This window comes from Chelonoidis abingdonii, chromosome 2, assembly GCF_003597395.2.
Source record: "Chelonoidis abingdonii isolate Lonesome George chromosome 2, CheloAbing_2.0, whole genome shotgun sequence".
Lineage (NCBI taxonomy): Eukaryota > Metazoa > Chordata > Testudines > Testudinidae > Chelonoidis > Chelonoidis abingdonii.
In genome coordinates, this window is record NC_133770.1 from 86,489,533 (window position 1) to 86,507,487 (window position 17,955).

At 42.1% G+C, this 17,955-nt stretch overlaps 1 protein-coding gene across 3 annotated transcripts in view; it reads left to right on the forward strand.

The window, feature by feature from the left end:
* Positions 1-17,955, forward strand: part of CTNNB1 (catenin beta 1) — a 31,792-nt gene that overhangs the window by 9,993 nt on the left and 3,844 nt on the right. For all 3 annotated transcript variants that reach the window (XM_075062524.1, XM_075062526.1, XM_075062525.1), the window contains 12 exons: positions 11,113-11,173; positions 11,685-11,912; positions 12,124-12,377; positions 12,472-12,710; positions 12,794-12,995; positions 13,287-13,431; positions 14,014-14,117; positions 14,190-14,528; positions 15,032-15,190; positions 15,895-16,014; positions 16,550-16,700; positions 16,778-16,899. In XM_075062524.1, the coding sequence (XP_074918625.1) occupies positions 11,161-11,173; positions 11,685-11,912; positions 12,124-12,377; positions 12,472-12,710; positions 12,794-12,995; positions 13,287-13,431; positions 14,014-14,117; positions 14,190-14,528; positions 15,032-15,190; positions 15,895-16,014; positions 16,550-16,700; positions 16,778-16,899 (2,076 nt within the window). In that variant the 5' untranslated portion in view covers positions 11,113-11,160. The remainder of the gene's footprint in view (positions 1-11,112; positions 11,174-11,684; positions 11,913-12,123; positions 12,378-12,471; positions 12,711-12,793; positions 12,996-13,286; positions 13,432-14,013; positions 14,118-14,189; positions 14,529-15,031; positions 15,191-15,894; positions 16,015-16,549; positions 16,701-16,777; positions 16,900-17,955) is intronic.

Below are 17,955 nucleotides of genomic sequence, written 5' to 3' on the forward strand. Positions count from 1 at the left end.
TAGTGGACACATTTCAGTAGGAATAACTTGTATCAACGGTCCTACTGACTTAAAAGGCAATAATAGTGTGCAGCAGTGATGGCTAAAACTTTTTTGTTTAAAACTTTTTGCCTAGAGGCAACTGTCAGTTTAAAAAAAAAACTTAATTCAGTGGTGGTAATAAAAAGATTTAGACTTTCAATACCTAGGCCATAATTTTCAAAAATAGGAGCTTAACTTTTAGGATCAGATGGAATTTTCAGACACCTGAGTGACTTAAGGCAATGGGACTTTGCTCCTCAAACAGCAAACTTTATGTAGCTAGTCAGTGTTTTTTCTTTCTGGAAATTCAGTACTTCAGAAGGTGGCTTTGCATGGTGTTGGAGTTTGTAGTGATCTCCCAATAAGCATACTGAGGCCCTGGAATTATCTTCAGACTTAGATAAATATTAAGTGAAACTTAGTAGAAAATGTCTTTAAAATCTGAAACACTAATTGGGAAACTAAAATGTCTTGTACTTCCCATTTTATAGTCTGACTTTTATCCACCCTAGTTTGTCAGTCTCTCATGCTTATGGAAGCACCTGCGGTTCTAGTTGCAACAGGAACACTTCAGATAGCTGGTTTTGTGAGTGAAGAAACTGCTCATCTTAATCTCTCTAAAAGGTATTAAGTTTATAGAGGCTACTGCAATGACTTCAGTGCACTAGCCTAAGTAGCAGTGTTAAAGTATTGCCCTGTATCTTGGAGCCAGCCATTTGTAGGCAATGCACTGTTGAACTGGTGTCTATAGGACTTCTAATCTAGAGCAGTAATTGTTTTTGTATTTTGGTTCAGAACAAGAACTTGAACTAAGGATACTTGGGAGAGCACCACAAATAACCCTGCAGGCTTTATTATTTCTCCTATATTTGGCTTTTGGTAACTGAGTTTATCCTAATTCGAAGTACACTTCTTCCAAATCTTAGTAGCTGAGATGGGTTGGTGCTACTGCTCCCTTGAAGTCTGTATTTAACATGGGAGTATCTCAAACACTAACTTGTCTTACTGTGTTTTACAATGCAAAAGGAGAGGCTGTCAGTAATAACTACTGAAACTAATTGCAAAAAAATCCAGCCTGAAATTCCTTGCTGGAGAACGGAATACTCGACCATTTTAATTAAGGGTTCTGATTGAACGAAAAAAGCAAACACTTGCTCAACTGAGTTGTGGGTGAGCTTTGCCATTTCAGTGAAGGGGCTCCATCTTAACAACCAGAAACTTTATGGAATTATGTTTTAGGTATTTAAGCACCTGGAACTGGCAAAGAATGGCAAGTAATTCAAAATTTGACTTGGTTACTATCTTGGATCAAATGACTTTGTGTACTTCAGCCATTTGGCTAGAATTCACTACTTGCCTTGACTTTAACCTTGATTCTTCATTCATTGTGGCTCCCTGCTTCATCCCAACCTTGTCTGTACTAGGGAAATCTACAGAGCTCCTAGCTCTTCTAGCGTGGGTAGGATCTATACTGGGGTGGGCAAACTACAGCCCATGAGCCAGATCTGGCCCACCAGCTGTTTTTAAGCCAGCCCTCAAGCTCCCACTAAGGAGCAGGGTTTGGGCTTGCTCTGCTCAAGGTTGGGGCTGTTCCATGCAGCTCCCAGAAGCCACAGCATGGTGTCTTTCTCCTGCTCTTCCCCCCCGCCCCCCCCATCCCAGCACTTCAGCCACAGAATTGGGTTGGGGGCTGCTCCACAGGGCTCCTGGAAACAGTGGCAGGGAGCCCCCTCCAGGGCTCCAATGGGAGCTGCAGGGGCAGTGCTTGTGGATGCAGCAGTGTGCAAAGCCACCTGGCCGTCTCTCTACATAGAAGCCAGAGAGAGGACATGCCACTACTTCTGGGAGCAGCTTGAGGTAAGTGCTACCCAGAGCCTGCACCCCTGAGCCTTTCTCCCTGCCCCAGCCCTGGTCCCCTTCCTGTCCTCCAAACCCCTCACTCCCAGCCTGGAGCACTCTCCTGCACCCCCAGCTGGAGCCCTCACCCCTCCTGCATCCCAGTCCAGAGCCCCACACCCTGAACTCCTCATTTCTGGCATCACTCTAAAGCCTGCACCCCCAACCTGAGCCCTCATTCCCTTCTGCACCCAATTCCAATTTTGTAAGCATGTATGGCAAGCCATACAATTTCTATTCTCGGATGTGGCCTTTGAGCCAAAAAGTTTGCCACTCCTGATCTATAGTGTGTACAAAGCTCCTGCAGCTGGGCGTGTTCTACTGCTGTTTTAAATAGTCTTGCTTTTTGGCAGCCTTAACTATTTAAGGATGTGGCAGCCAGATTTTTTTAAATCTAACTTCAGGCTTCTACTAGTGTTTAGTCATGTCTATCTATAAAACACATACATGTAGAAAGAATTATTTGACTACATATAGTCAGCTGTTATGTGGATAAGTGTTCTAGGGATTGTTTGATAATATGCCCAGACTTAATTTGCATATAACCTTGGAGCCTTACCTGCCTGACATATGGGGGCTATTAATGATCTTCATTGCTGCTAACTTATGAAGAACCAGTGGTTTCTGGAGGTCCTTTATTTTGGGACAATATGAGTCAGTGATAAGTCTTGGGACTTAATATTTTGCATTAATAAATTAACCCATTCCTCAGTCAATAAGTGATTATAGCTTTTTCTCTTGTATTTGAGAAATGTAGCAAGTCAGACACTTCTGAGCCAAGTATTACATTTCCAGTTGGGGTGTATACTTGGGTCCTGTAAAGAAGGTAGTGCACATCTACAGAACTCAAAATTATCAAAGAGCAGCAGGGTGTTCCCTGGTAAATAGGGAAAATGGGAGTTGCAAAACTAACAGTTTCTACCATATTTAATCTTTCAAAGTGTGGTGATCCCTTATGGTTGCAAGGAGGGCACTCTAAATAGAACTGTTCTGGTGCCTTGAGACATTATGCACTGCTTTGCTAGCTGCTAGTAGCAGTGGTATGAAACAAGATCAGTCAGTTTCACTGCAGTTGCTCAACCATCTAAGCACTGGAGGCAAATAACTGGGTCCTTGGTGGAAGGGCCAAAAAAATTAACAGACTTCTACCCTCTTAAACCCCAACAACTTCAGAGCAGGATGGAGGCTCTGGAAACAGAAGAAACCTAGCTTCTCATAAATGGAGGTGAAATATCTTTTATCCAGAGGTTGATCCAAAAATGGAACACCAAGTAGGGTCTAGAGACTGCTTTCTGGTAGCAGGTGCTTTCTTCTCCCCAGCCAGAAAACAGATCAACTAGAAACATGTCAGTGACCCACCATAATTCAGTGTTGCATTTTTTTGTGTGCGTGCTTGATTTATACAGGGGAAATAAAGCCTTGGTAGCTGTAATATACAGTAAGTAGGCTTAGTTGTGCTAATTCAAATCTAAGTTGCTTTCTCTTCCTAAATGCAACTTCTCTGTGACAAACTGCTGTTGACTGGTCAGTGTGGGGCTACATCTTTCTTTGTGCATTATTAGTGGTGGTGCCTTTCAGTTCCTTGATCTCACTATCTAGAAAAGATGCTCATATCAAACTGTCAAACCCCTTACATTTGTAAAGAGCTTTTCCAAAACCTTAAAGCTAATAGACTTGTTCCCATTTAAAACCAACACTTTGGCTCTACAGGTATGCTGCAGCTGGGAGTGAGGCTCCAAGCATGGGTAGATGACGTACTAGCTCAGATCATGCTAGCATGTTAAAGTAGTAGTGTAGAGGTTACTTAGACCCAGGAAACCCAACTCTAATGTCCACATGACTATTTTTAGCACACAGCTGGAGCTGAGCAAGAAAGAGTCTGTCTACCTAGGCTGGGAGGCTTGCTCCCAGCTGCAAAGTGGTCATACCCTAAAGCAGGGGTAGTCAATAATAAGTAGGCAGTCAGACCCCCCCCCACAGATGTTTTAGATCTGACCCTGAAATCTTGTTGTCTTTTATTTTCTCCCCACTCCTTGACCCCAAAAAAGACTACCCCTGCCATAAAGGAACAAGGCTTGTATCCTTAATGTTCATGATGCAAGGTTAATAAAAACTACTACTTCTCGCATTAGAAATCTGGACCTACCTGGTACCTTGCATGTAAAACTCCATGACTCTCTTGAGATAGTAGGTTTGTGACTCCCCCCCCCCCCCCAAAGTCATTCCCCTTTTTACTTGTGAAGTCTCTAAACTTTCTGAATAAAACACTTGTCATACTTCCTGTAAACAGACAAAAAATTTTCTTTGTTAAATGGTGATCTGCTAAAGGTGGAGGAAAATACTTGGGTGTGTCCCTCTGCTATCTTGACATTAAGGATTTGAAAAAAAATCAACAGATTGTCCTTGGATTCTGTACCTTTTGGAATATTGATGCTGGAAAACTTGGGAGGTGGTGTCAGAGGCTGGAATTGAAAGTGCAAGGGGACTGAGTAGGTACAAAAATCTTCTGACTGAAATTCTTTTTTTAAACTTGCATAGTATCAAACTAGCTCTCTAATTGTAAGTTTTTGAGGCTAGGTAGACCTTGAATTACTAACTAATTGTAAGCTTAAAAATGCCTTTACACATTGCAGGGTATTAAGGACAGCTAGAAGTACATGGAATACTCTATATTCCATGTAAGCAATTGCTGTAGTCTAAAGAGGGATGTTGCACAAGGGCAGGGGAGCTTGGAGCTTTCAAGGTGTGGTACATCCTAGGAAACCCTAGCATGAGAATGATACGCATATCTCTCCTGTAGTCACAAAGTAAAACTGACTGGTCCTTTCATTGCTCAGTCTGAGCAAATATTCAGCAGGGAAAGAAGTGAAACTGAAGACTGATTAATGTTAGGGTAGGGTGACAGACTTTTTTCAAAAAAGCCTTTGAATCAATGTCCTGTATGTTCCACCAGGAATTACTACTTTGGTGGACAACCAACAGAGAAATCAAGTACAGAACATCACACTTGAAAAACTAGAACTTGTGAATATTCAGCACTTGGAATACAATAAGATTATTGGGAAGACTTACTAAAGAGTTTGCCTGTATGCTAGTTTAATATGACACTAGCTATTAGTAGGAAATGGCTGAAGTTCGTATTGAGTGATATGTTCTCATACCACTGAGCTTCATTGACAGAAGCTGTCTGTACTCAGTGACACTAGGTTTGAAGTAGCTGGTGGGAACATCTGCTGTCCAAACAGGATCTCTTGATGTAGAATGGCAACTTGTAGGATTGCTTCACTGCTCACTAAAATTCCTGAGGAAAATAGGGGAAGAACTAACCAGGAATAACTTTACCTTTGGAAGCATTCAAAACAAGATTGACTTGTTCAGCTTCAGTTGTGGTGATCCTCTACACTCAGCATAGGAGTGCATGCCACTTCCCTCCAAATTTTACATAGCAACCCAAATTGGTATAAAATATTTTTAGAATTGGATGTACAGTAACTCCTTAACATTGTAGTTATATTCCTGAAAAATGTGACTTTAAGCAAACCCAATTTCCCCTAGGTTCCAGGGAAATTTTTTCACTAGACAAACTATATATTATGTAGATATACACAGTATGTTTTTAAACAGTTTAATACTCATCACAGCTACAATGAGTGTGCAGCTTGGTTGACATAGTGAAGTTAGAGCAGGGATCAGCAACCTTTCAGCAGTGGTGTGCTGAGTCTTCATTTATTCACTCTGATTTCAGGTTTCATGTGCTAGTAATACATTTTAACATTTTTAGAAGGTCTCTTTCTACAAGTATATAATATTTACTTTACATACAATAGTTTAGTTATATAAGGTTTTTCAAACGTTTAAGAAGCTTCATTTAAAATTAAACTAAAATGCAGAGCCCTCCTGGACCAGTGGCCAGGACTCAGGCAGTATGAGTGCCACTGAAAATCAGGTCGCGTGCTGCCTTTGGAACCCATGCGATGGGTTGCCTACCGTTGAGTTAGAGGGAGGGATATTTCCCAGGGAATGCCTTGCTGCTAAATGATGAACTAGCACTTGGCTGAGCCCTCAAAGGTTAACACATTGTTGTTAATGTAGCCTCTCATCATGGCAGCACAAACAGGAGGGAGGGGAGACAGCATAGCAGACAGACTCCCACCTTGTGTAGGGGGGAGAGATGCACACTGCCCCTTTAAGCTGGACCACTCAAGTGCATTGTCTTTTAAGTGGATCAGGAGGTTGAGACAGGAGCTGCTGCCCCAAGCTCTGTCTCTCTCCCCCTTCTATATGGAGAAGGGGTAAGCAGGGGGAGGGGGACACCCTGACATTAACCCCCCTTTTCTCCTGCATAGCAAGCAGGAATCTCTGGGAACAGCACATGGCAGTGGGGGAGAGGGACAGCTGAACTGCTGATTCATAGCCTGCTGGGCAGCTGCAGTTCAGGGAACTTGGGAGAGCTGATAGGGAGGCTGCTGGTCCACCCTGGTTCCAAGCCCCCACCAGCTAGCTGCAGTGGGCTGTTCTTTCTGAAAGCAGTGGACAAAGCAGGTGGCTGCCAAATGATGTTAGGAGGGAGCATTGCACAACTTTAAACAGGCATGTTCCCTAATTGATCAGCAACATAACATTAATTGGGACAACTTTAAGTGAGGAGTTACTGTATAAAGAATGCACAGTAACTAGTTCAACCAACTGTCACAAGACCATTGTTTGGTCCTGTATGGCTGAAACTTGGAAGTAGAGACTATTTAACAGCAATGTGTTGGTGTGTAGAGCTGTATTGATCGTTAAGAGTGGAGGGAACTTCCATAGTTGAAATGGCCGTCTTGTAGAGCAGTCAAAATAGAGCAAAAACATCATGCAATTTAGTAGTTTGCAATGACTTGACGTTTTTTCTAAAACTGCACACGAACTAAAATGGAAAAGACTAAATCACTGCCTAGACTGTAGGATGGATATAGCTAAAACTCAAGCATTTAACTATTCAAACTGCAGGTCTGATCTTCCTTACCTTTATGCTCTGCTAGTACCCTTGCTAGTTCAACTTACTCTAAATGCAGTAACCCTTTGTGTCGTCTTGAGATGGACAAAGGCCTAGATTTTTAGTTATTTAGGCATTGCTGCTATTGCAGTGTGTAACTGATTTAGGAGCTTAAGCCCTCTTCCTAGGGAATTAGGTCTCAAATCAGTTGGGTGTTGCAGTGCTGTGGGTAACAATGCCTAAATACCTTGTTTAAAAATCTGTTAAACTACCTGGTTTCACTTTTAACACAAGAATTAAAAAGGGTATAGTACAAAAGACGACTTCAAAATTCTAGATACAAAAATGAATGGTAATGTTAGCTCACTAATGATCAACACTTTCTGCTTTAATTCAGTTGCTGTTCTTTTATTAAAAAAAAAGCAATGTTTTTACAGTAGTGCCTGGGGCAAACAACAAAGACTAATTTTTGTGCTAGACACTACAAACTGCCACAGAGCTGTTCATCTAAATGGACAAGACAAAGGGTAGGGGGAAAGAGTCCATGTTTATGCATTTCAGATTTGCAGTGGTAAAGGTTAATCCATCCTGATTCTTGGAAGATGGGCTTCTAGTCCAAAACTTTCTTGCTGATTGCCTCTGAGCAGTAGCATGTTGCCAAACTTTCAAGCCCTTCTCTATATGAAAAAGCAAAACCATGTTTCTGTAACTAGTTCATAATACTGATTTGGCCATTTAATAAGGGCTCATGGGATTTTCAACAGGGATAACTCAACTGGGCTATGCCCTTAGCATTTGGTAGGAGGTGGTGGCCTAAGTGGTATGCATTTTGGGCAAAGATGGACAGTGGCATCTCTGCTTCTGCAGGGGAAAGAGCCTGGAGGTTAATCAATGCCAAAGCAATACATGAGGTGGTGAACTCTTTGTGTGTCCTATCCAATAGCTTGAAATAAGGACTCATTTGCAGAACCCAGGGTGGTAACCAGGCTGTCAGCAGAAGATTGTTCATTTGGGTAGCCAAGACTGCCAACGCTGTCGTTTTATAACAGGGTCAGCACTTCATGCTAACTGCTGTAGCTACTAACTACCAGCAATGATTCATGGCCATTTAATAGAATGGGTGGGGGGGGCAAAGAAGGCTTTTTGCCTGACCTATTGCCTCTAACTGTAGTTCAGACTAATGAAGGGGGGATAGTTCTAGCCTGGGCAGACTATCTGATTTTTTGCAGAAGAAACTCCATTCTGTACCAGTTTCAAGTATGTGATAAACTAATTTAGTAGGTGAGAGAATCTTCTGATAAAGATGTTTTAGTAGGAGGAAGTTGGGACAGATCTGCAACAAAGTAACTTAAAGATCTTGGGTAGAACATCTTGGCTGCTGGCACATCCTAGAAAACTAGTCCTAACTGGAGCAAATCAGAGCCAGTTAAACTTTAGAAGTGATCAGAAAAAATACATACCAATGTACTAACTTAATTATACTATACATCTATCTAGGCTTATGCAATATAAAAGTCTAGCATGCGTAAGCATGCACTCTACACTGCAGCCACCTGTCTTGCTTTTGCTTTCCTGAATCTTTCTCAACTCCTTATTAAACAAAATTGTAAGAACACATTGCCTGGTAGTCAAGACTTTGAGGTAATAAGTTGCGTCAATAAAACAGGCCAAACATGGTGCAGCTGCTCACCACTAGTGTTCTTGACTGGTTAAGTACATTTGCCAGTAGTTTTTTTTAAATCTTGAACATATTTCCTGATTGTTTACTTGTAGATGGTTTGACTTGAACCTCTGATCTATGTTCAGTATACGTTGTTAGCCTTCTCAGTTTTCCAGATACTACTTTAACATATAGCTTCTCATATTTCTGAAGCTTCAACACTAAACTAGATTAGATGGAAAATGAGACTGTTGCTGGGCTAGTTATTCTGGCTTAACTTGTATTTTAGTTTCTATTCTTGTCTTTTGGAAATAAGTCTGAACACATACCAAAATACTATGCAACATCAGAACAGTGGATTTCCTGTAACATAGAAGCTTTACTTCGGCTGGGGGAATCTGGCAGAGGCTGTGAAGCTCCCTTTTTGTGGGAGCTTTCTTGCATGCAGTTGAAGGAGCTTCATCTTTATTCAATCTTTGTAAAATACTTGAGCATTAGTTGTCCAGGGAAGTTTAAAAAATACTGTTTTCACCAAATGCAAAACAGAGGTTTGATGTGTAGCAGTTGATCAGAGGAAAGCAATGTATGGTGGTTTAGTGCTCAGGTTTGTTTATGCCATTGGTGATACTTACATAACACTGTGCTTAGCTGTAACGAATATTTTAAAATGTAGTGCTTTTAAGAGTGTATAAAATTAAGTTCTAAATATGGTCAACTTGCATCACAGTTAATAGGGTTGAATTCCAGGAGCCAGTGATGTGTTTGAATAATTTAGGAGTAGTGTAGACCAACTAGGGGTCCAGGGCCCTCTGTGGGACCACAAGCAGGTTTCAGGGGGCCTGCCAAGCAGTGCCAGCATTAGACTTGCTGGGACCCAGGTCAGAAATCTGAAGCCCCACCCCATGGGGCTGAAGCCAAAGCCTGAGCAGCTTAGATTCCTTGGAGAGGGCCCCTGTGGCCCCATGCAATTGCCCTGCTTGTTACCCCCAACACAGGCCTTGGCTTTTATATGCAGAAAACCATTCATTGTGCTGCAGGTGGCCCATAGATTATTTTTTATAGTATGCTGGTGGGAGGGCCTCAGAGGGGAAAAGGCTGAGAACCCCTGATGTAGACTACCATTTTTGGTTCCTGTGAATTGCATTACTCTTTTGAAAAGTTGGTGCCATGTTCAGTGTAATCACTTTTGGTGACCGTCTGCTTCTGAAGTAAGGATAGGATTACTTCTAAGAGCTAATTTAAGTATTTTTATAAAAGGAGGTCATAAGGTAAAGTTTGTTTCAACTTGTATACTGTAAAAAATATGTTTTAGACAAAGCTGGCTTAGTGGGTTTTTAAACTTTTTTTAGAACTGAATTTAAAGCATAGCCAGACCTATTCATGTTAATCTTTTATTAGTGGTGCAAGTTGAAGAGTGAAATAGTCTCCTCTAATCTCTTGTGGCAAACGGACGAAGTGTTCTTAGTAGTTTTACCCACATGAATAAGCTTGGAAAAAACAGTTTGGTGATTGACTGCCAAATAAGTTTGTCTACACTTCAGGAATAGATGGCTGCCTGTCAAGTGGGGAAGCTAATTTAAACTGGCAGATGGGGATTATGGAGCAGTGCAAGCAGCTACTGGGTGGGTAAATCTTACTATGCCAAACTCAACTAGTGAGGACTTTAGCTGCATGTCTAGTTCATCTTCAGTCAACTCTCTTCATGACACTGGGAATAAATGGGCTTTAATGTTTCAAGCCTTGTTAGAATTGTGAGGTCTAGATCAAGAATTGTCTTGATTAACTTCAGAAATGAGAATTTAAACATTAGTTTGTGATTCTTCAGCATTTAATTTTCATGCAAGTTTCTTCTGGTTGTCCACTATCAAACTTGTTTTCCTAGCAAACCAAATTGAGGTGGGGAGTGAGCAGTAGGAACAGATTAAATCATAAATCTGTGTGCTACTCCGTGGCACACAGCAGACTCAGAGTTGTCTTAAATGATCAGCGGAAGTCTCTGGGTGTCCTAGGGATGCAGTTAATGGCTTTTCTCCACCTGTGGAATAGTGGTGAAGGATGGCCAGTGGACCACTAGTAGCCTTGCATAATGATGGCTTACAGTGGGTCTATGCATTTTCCAGGTCTACAGCCTTACCAGGGGCTAAGGCTTACATAGTGGCTCTAGGTGCCCAAGTACTCTTCTTCTTTCTGCCCCCCTTTCCCAAAGATGTTAATCTGGTTCCAATTTATTGCTAAGGAATAGAGAAATGCAGAAAATGGTTTCGACCCTGTTGTCCATGCTTTTCCTCTTGTATTTTTAAGAGTAAATAGTCTGAGCTTGCTAGCAGAAGCCTGGATGTATAGTCCCTGATGTTTCCATTTCTAGATGTGTGGGATTGCTAATGAGTAATTGAGTGCATTGTGTACAGTCTTGATGTGTCTCCTAACCTGTAGACTGAAATACAGCATTAACATCCTATGCTGATTCCATAACTTGAACTCCTTTCTCTTACTAGAAACGAACCAAAGTAGCAAGCTTGTAATTCTTGAGTGGCTTTTTGTTTTTGTTTTTTCTGGTTAGGGTCTCTGAAGTTGTGCAGGCTACAGTTCTGGGAGCCCAGCAAGGAACATGGCAACCCAAGGTATATCTAACATCACACTCAGACTGAATTTTGCTTGGCTCTGACAAATATTTGGGGTGGAGGGTGTCCTAGCCCTTTAGCTCTTTTTCCTCCCATTTTATCACTCTGGGACTGTAACTGTCTCATCTACTGCTAAATATTTTGTACATGGAAAATTCTTCTTTAGAAAGAGCACAAACCTGTAGACATGCTTTCCTCTCAGTCTAAAGTGCCAGCAAGGTCCCTTCCCCCCACCAAAAAGGCACAAGACTGGTGAATGAATCCCTGTATGTCCTGGATGCACTAACAAGAGTTTTATTGCCCAGTTCGGTTGGGATTGCGTTTTTCTGCTTAATGTTCTGCTTAGGTCTCCAGGTAACTGAACTGGTATAAAGTTTAAAACCTCATAGTTTTGAAGCAACTGTTTCAGCTTTTTCCAATAAATTCAAAGTTGTTACAATTCATGCTGCATCTTCTTAGGACTAAAATTGCCTAACAAACAAGTAATCTACATATTCAACACTTCTTGCAGCTGACTTGATGGAATTGGATATGGCAATGGAGCCAGATAGAAAAGCAGCAGTCAGCCACTGGCAGCAGCAATCCTATCTTGACTCTGGTATCCACTCTGGTGCCACAACAACAGCTCCCTCTCTGAGTGGCAAGGGGAATCCTGAAGAGGATGATGTTGACACCACCCAAGTTTTGTATGAGTGGGAGCAGGGTTTCTCTCAGTCCTTTACCCAAGAACAAGTAGCTGGTAAGGAAACTTTCCATTGGGTTACATTAACTTGTTTGAATGACTTGCAAACTGACACTTATCTAGTGAAATCAAGATTGCTTAATTCTATAAATTTAAATATTAAGTTGACTAATTGATGTCCCTTGTCTTGTTAGACTTCCTACTCTTTATGCTAGTTATCTGTCCAGTCTTAAGCAAAGTCCATTAAGTCAAATCTTACCTGTTTCAGACATTGATGGACAATATGCAATGACTAGAGCACAGAGAGTGCGTGCAGCTATGTTCCCTGAAACACTGGATGAAGGCATGCAGATCCCTTCCACGCAGTTTGATGCTGCTCATCCAACTAATGTGCAGCGCCTGGCTGAGCCATCCCAGATGTTAAAACATGCTGTCGTTAACTTGATAAATTATCAAGATGACGCAGAACTTGCAACTCGTGCCATCCCAGAACTGACCAAATTGTTGAATGATGAGGACCAGGTATATGTGTATGCTCTAGTGTAATATAGCCAATTTGCAAGGTGTCTTTAAAATGACTAGCTAAAACTAAAAGCTTGCTTCATACTTCATATAGGTGGTGGTGAACAAGGCTGCAGTTATGGTTCATCAGTTGTCCAAAAAGGAAGCCTCCCGCCATGCTATCATGCGCTCTCCTCAAATGGTATCTGCTATTGTGCGTACCATGCAAAATACAAATGATGTGGAAACAGCCCGTTGCACTGCAGGCACACTACACAACCTCTCGCATCACCGTGAAGGATTGTTGGCCATCTTCAAATCGGGAGGCATTCCTGCTCTAGTTAAAATGCTTGGGTATGTAGTGTATCATTGCAACACTCACCTGTATTTAATACTGATAGGTGTAGGTGCTGACTTCCTTTGTGTTGGTTTTTTAGTTCCCCAGTAGATTCCGTGCTGTTCTATGCTATAACTACTCTGCACAACCTCCTCTTGCATCAAGAAGGTGCCAAAATGGCTGTCCGTCTAGCTGGTGGGCTGCAGAAAATGGTTGCCTTGCTCAACAAGACAAATGTTAAATTCTTGGCCATCACAACAGATTGTCTTCAGATTTTAGCTTATGGCAATCAAGAAAGCAAGGTAAATAAATGCATCCAACTTTTTCATGAGCAGATTCACTATTAACGGTCAGTCTCTGGGCTGTCAGACATATGATACTAATGTCATTATGGAGGATACATCTCCTTTCACATGTAGGAGTCAGCCACATCTAGAGGTGAAAAGATTGCTTCAGCAAAGGTGACAGACACTTTGAGGCCATTGAATGGCCACTAGCCATCCAAGTTATTGCCCATGCATGTGGAGACTGCATGAATGACAATGGAAAGAAGTGGTCATAACTTTCATCTTAAATACAACTTCCTTTTGCAGTTGATCATTCTGGCTAGTGGTGGACCCCAGGCTCTAGTAAACATAATGAGGACCTACACATATGAGAAACTACTGTGGACCACAAGTAGAGTGCTGAAGGTGCTCTCAGTCTGCTCTAGTAACAAACCTGCTATTGTTGAAGCTGGTAAGTGTCAAGATTAGCTGTACCCATGCTAATGGCTGCATGTGTGTATTGTACTCTAGTACCAATACATGCCACCCCACAAGGATTATGAATTGATGTTTTTAGAAAGAATTACACAAACTAAATGTGTAAATACGTCTCCTTAGAAATTAGTGTCTTAAACTAGCGATGTAGCTCTTGTAAGAGCCACCAACATAGTTTGAATACTAGTAAACCACTGTATAGCTTGGATTTCCCCACATTCACATGACAAATGTCATACAATTAAATGATTGAGCAGTTGTCATAATGTGCTATATGCTAAGAGTTCATTTGTCTGCCAAAACGAAAGTGGCTAAAGACTTACGGTTAAGTATATGGACACTGCTTAGAGAGACTTAAGACTTGTGGCAAACTCTTCACCGTTGCAGTATAGGAGTCTTCATTATGATAACACTGGAGCTAGAAGATACCTTGAAAAGTCTGAGTGCCTTCCATTACCTCCTTAAATTCAGGCGGATTTGAAGATCAGGATCTAGAGAACTACTGCCTCTGAAAGTGTTAAGCCTGCAGCCTGAAGCATTAACTTGCATCTTGTTCTAGGTGGGATGCAGGCTTTGGGACTCCACCTTACAGATCCAAGCCAACGGCTTGTTCAGAACTGTCTTTGGACTCTCAGAAATCTTTCAGATGCTGCAACTAAACAGGTAAGTGGTTTTGCTAGGGATCAAGAACACAACACTTGCTGTTGACTTACAACACTCTTTCCCTCTCTACAGGAGGGCATGGAAGGTCTTCTAGGAACCCTTGTTCAGCTTCTGGGGTCAGATGATATCAATGTTGTAACCTGTGCAGCTGGCATCCTTTCTAACCTCACCTGCAACAACTATAAGAACAAGATGATGGTATGCCAAGTTGGTGGTATTGAGGCTCTTGTGCGCACTGTTCTTCGGGCTGGTGACAGGGAAGACATCACAGAACCTGCTATCTGTGCACTTCGTCACCTCACTAGCAGACATCAGGAAGCTGAGATGGCACAAAATGCAGTACGTCTTCACTATGGACTTCCAGTGGTGGTTAAACTCTTACACCCACCATCTCACTGGCCCCTGATAAAGGTAAACATAAATTTTAAGATGGCACTTGTTGAATCTCTAACATGTTTAGTGAAGTGAACGATACACCACAGTTTACTAATATAATTGACACTTGAGTTTTGAGATTGCTTTGAATATTGTCTTCAAGGTAAGCTACAGGAGAACATCCAGGTTAACCCTAAGATGAGTGGGAAGACTAACCTTAGGGAATGTCTACACAGATGACATCACTGCTCCAGTGCTGGGAGAGCTCTCCCAGTGCTGTAATAAAACCACTTCTGCAAGGGGAATAAGTGCCAGGGCTAGAGCACTATCTACGCTGCCACTTTACAGTGCTGAAACTTGCATTGCTCGGGTGTTTGCTGGGGGGGTGGGGTGGGGGGGGGTGTTAAAGAAAGTTTCAGTGCTGTAAGTGGTAGTGTAGACAAGGCCTTTAACAGCTTGAAGCTAGCTCTTGTAGCGAGCAAATCCCTGCAACATCAGAATTAAGACTAACCACAGTAAAAAATTTTTTCCAATCGCAGGCTACTGTTGGTCTGATCCGCAATCTTGCTCTCTGTCCAGCCAATCATGCGCCCCTGCGTGAACAAGGCGCCATTCCAAGGCTAGTTCAGTTGCTGGTTAGAGCACATCAGGACACCCAGCGTCGCACATCTATGGGTGGAACACAACAGCAGTTTGTGGTATGTTAAGAGTTGCAAAACAAGACACTGTTGGGGATGCTTCCCTCTTAGAAGTCAAAATATGCTGCTTACATGTCTAAGCATAGCAGAAAATGGGGTTTTCTACAATCTTAATGACTCACTGTAAATGAATCTTAACATTCACTATTAGTCTGTTACAAGCACCTACTTTCTGCAGTCCAATTAGCATTTTGGACAAATCTGGATAAGTGTCCATGTAGGTGCTTGCACCCCCTGTCCAGACAGTCTACCCTAAAGCTGAGGCTCTCCAATATTGGATCCATGGGAAGTCTGGGAGAGCCAATTTAATTTTTTACTGAGCAAGAGACCTTAGTGTAAGGTTATTGGGATTAGACAATGCACCTATTCCCTAATTGGGGGAAAGTAGAGATTCTCTTCCAACAAACCAGAATTAGGGACACCACCTGCTACTTAACCATCTTGTCTTACCAGAACTATGCACACACCATGCACCATGAATCTGAAACATTGAATAACTCTGACTTGTGTATGGACTTGAGTGCACACAACACTTCTAATGGTCAGAGAATCTTCAAGTTAGAGGCTCTGTATGTCTATTCTCTTCCCCCTGCCCTTATCTACCAAGATAAGGGAATTAATGGACAAACTCAATATCCTAATGGTTTAAAATGGTGTCCCTCTCAAAAGTGCAGCACTATGCCTTTGTATATTTCCCTATACAGGAGGGTGTGCGTATGGAGGAGATAGTTGAAGGCTGTACTGGAGCCCTTCATATTCTTGCACGAGATGTTCACAATCGAATTGTAATCAGGGGTCTAAATACCATTCCACTATTTGTGCAGGTAAGTGATATCTTTTTTGAAATGCCTGCATTTGAGAGTTGTCTTCCTGGCCTGAAAAAAGCCTTGGGCCAGATCCAACATTAAAAATGTCCTGTCAGTTCAGCATTATACTGAATGAGCCCAAATCAGTTGCCTGGGTGACTCAGGAAATGATCCCAGGACTTCTGACTAACAAGGAACCAGATACATCATGAGGCCTTCTATTAGGGTGGCATGGTGGCTGCGTTCTGCCAGAATACTCAGTTTGTTCTGTTGCCTGGCTCAACTCCTTGAAGGAACTTTGGCTCTGGAACTTCCTCCCTCTTGCAGTCTGCTGAAGATAGCTTGCACCTCATCCTTGTCGAGATCTAGCTCAGTATTGATATTAAGCTAACTGCTGGGGAAGGGAGACTGGCTTATCAAATTGGTTAGACCCCTTTGTTTAGTAGCACTAATAAGTAGTTACCTCTAGTCTCTCTAGTTCTGTAGCTGTCCTCAAAATAGCATGATCATCAAAGCCCAAACACTTACGTTGACATACTTGTGTGGTTTATAGTTGCTGTATTCTCCCATTGAGAATATCCAGAGAGTAGCTGCAGGAGTACTCTGTGAACTGGCTCAAGATAAGGAGGCAGCTGAAGCCATTGAAGCTGAGGGAGCAACTGCTCCTCTAACAGAACTGCTTCACTCTAGAAATGAAGGTGTTGGTAAGTGAAGAAAAATGGAAAGCTTAATCATTGCAATTACAAGGGCTCAACTAAAATCTATTGCTTGCTTTCAATAGCAACATATGCAGCTGCAGTACTGTTCAGAATGTCTGAGGACAAACCACAAGATTACAAGAAACGGCTTTCAGTTGAGTTGACAAGCTCTCTCTTCAGAACTGAACCAATGGCTTGGAATGAGGTGAGTTAGTGTCATTTTGTTCCTAATCCTATAAAAGCTTCACTCTCATGTGATCTTCCTGATGCCATCAGATTTTTTTTTCTCCCTTTCACTACTGGAGAACCTTCTAGACTGTTCAGGACCAGGCTGCATTTCCCCTGTCTGAGCACAGCACATCCAAGAGCAGGTTTTTTCCCCAAAGAGGAAAGACTTACATGTGTATACTATGGTGATCGTGTGTGTGTGGTGGTTCACCCCTGCTCTGCCACAGCTGGAATTATCACTCCCTTGTCTGTTGCTTTTGAGAAACACTAATGAAGCAACTGACTCAATCTTTGCTTCCCTAGGTATACCTTGAAGGGATATTGTCAGGCCAGATGATTCTAAAGGCCTCGGTACATTTTTGTGTAATATACAAATCTTTACCAGTTATGTAATTCCTTTCTTGGTCTGTTCTACTTGGCAAAAACTGCTTCTGCCAACTGTACAAACTGCAACAATTTGGCCATGCTGGGCATGCTTTTTTATTTCCTCTTGTTAGGGGCAGGGCATTTTAGTTACATGACCTACCAGATCTAAATTGTGCAGTGTAGCTATAGTTCGTGGCTTTAGTTCCTCTGGATTATTCACTTACAGAGGACTGAGATGAGTGCTGTCTCAGTACCACATTTCACATGAATATTGTTTCAAATAGAACAGTGTCACCCACACTTTCTTTATTTTAAAGGCTTGTTCAGAACAAGTGAGGTGGCATGTTAAAGTTCCCTATTTTGAGGTTCTTCATGGCTTTTGCTGCTGCTAAGGCTGACTTCCCCACTCTGGCACTTCATGTGCAGAAGGTGGGGGCCCGCAAGGACGCTTAAAAATTAATACTTGCCACTACAGGCTTGTAGTAAACTTTCAAGGTTACAGCTTTTCTCTGACCTTGGATTGGTAGATGCTGCCACCACCCAACTGCAAAACCCCATTGAGAACTCAGGGTGGCACACTTCAGAATTTCTTCCTGTGGGGTAGAAATTTCACCCCCCCTTCTGGGGAAGAGCTCAGAAGAAAAAGGCAATCAGCTGTTGCCACCAG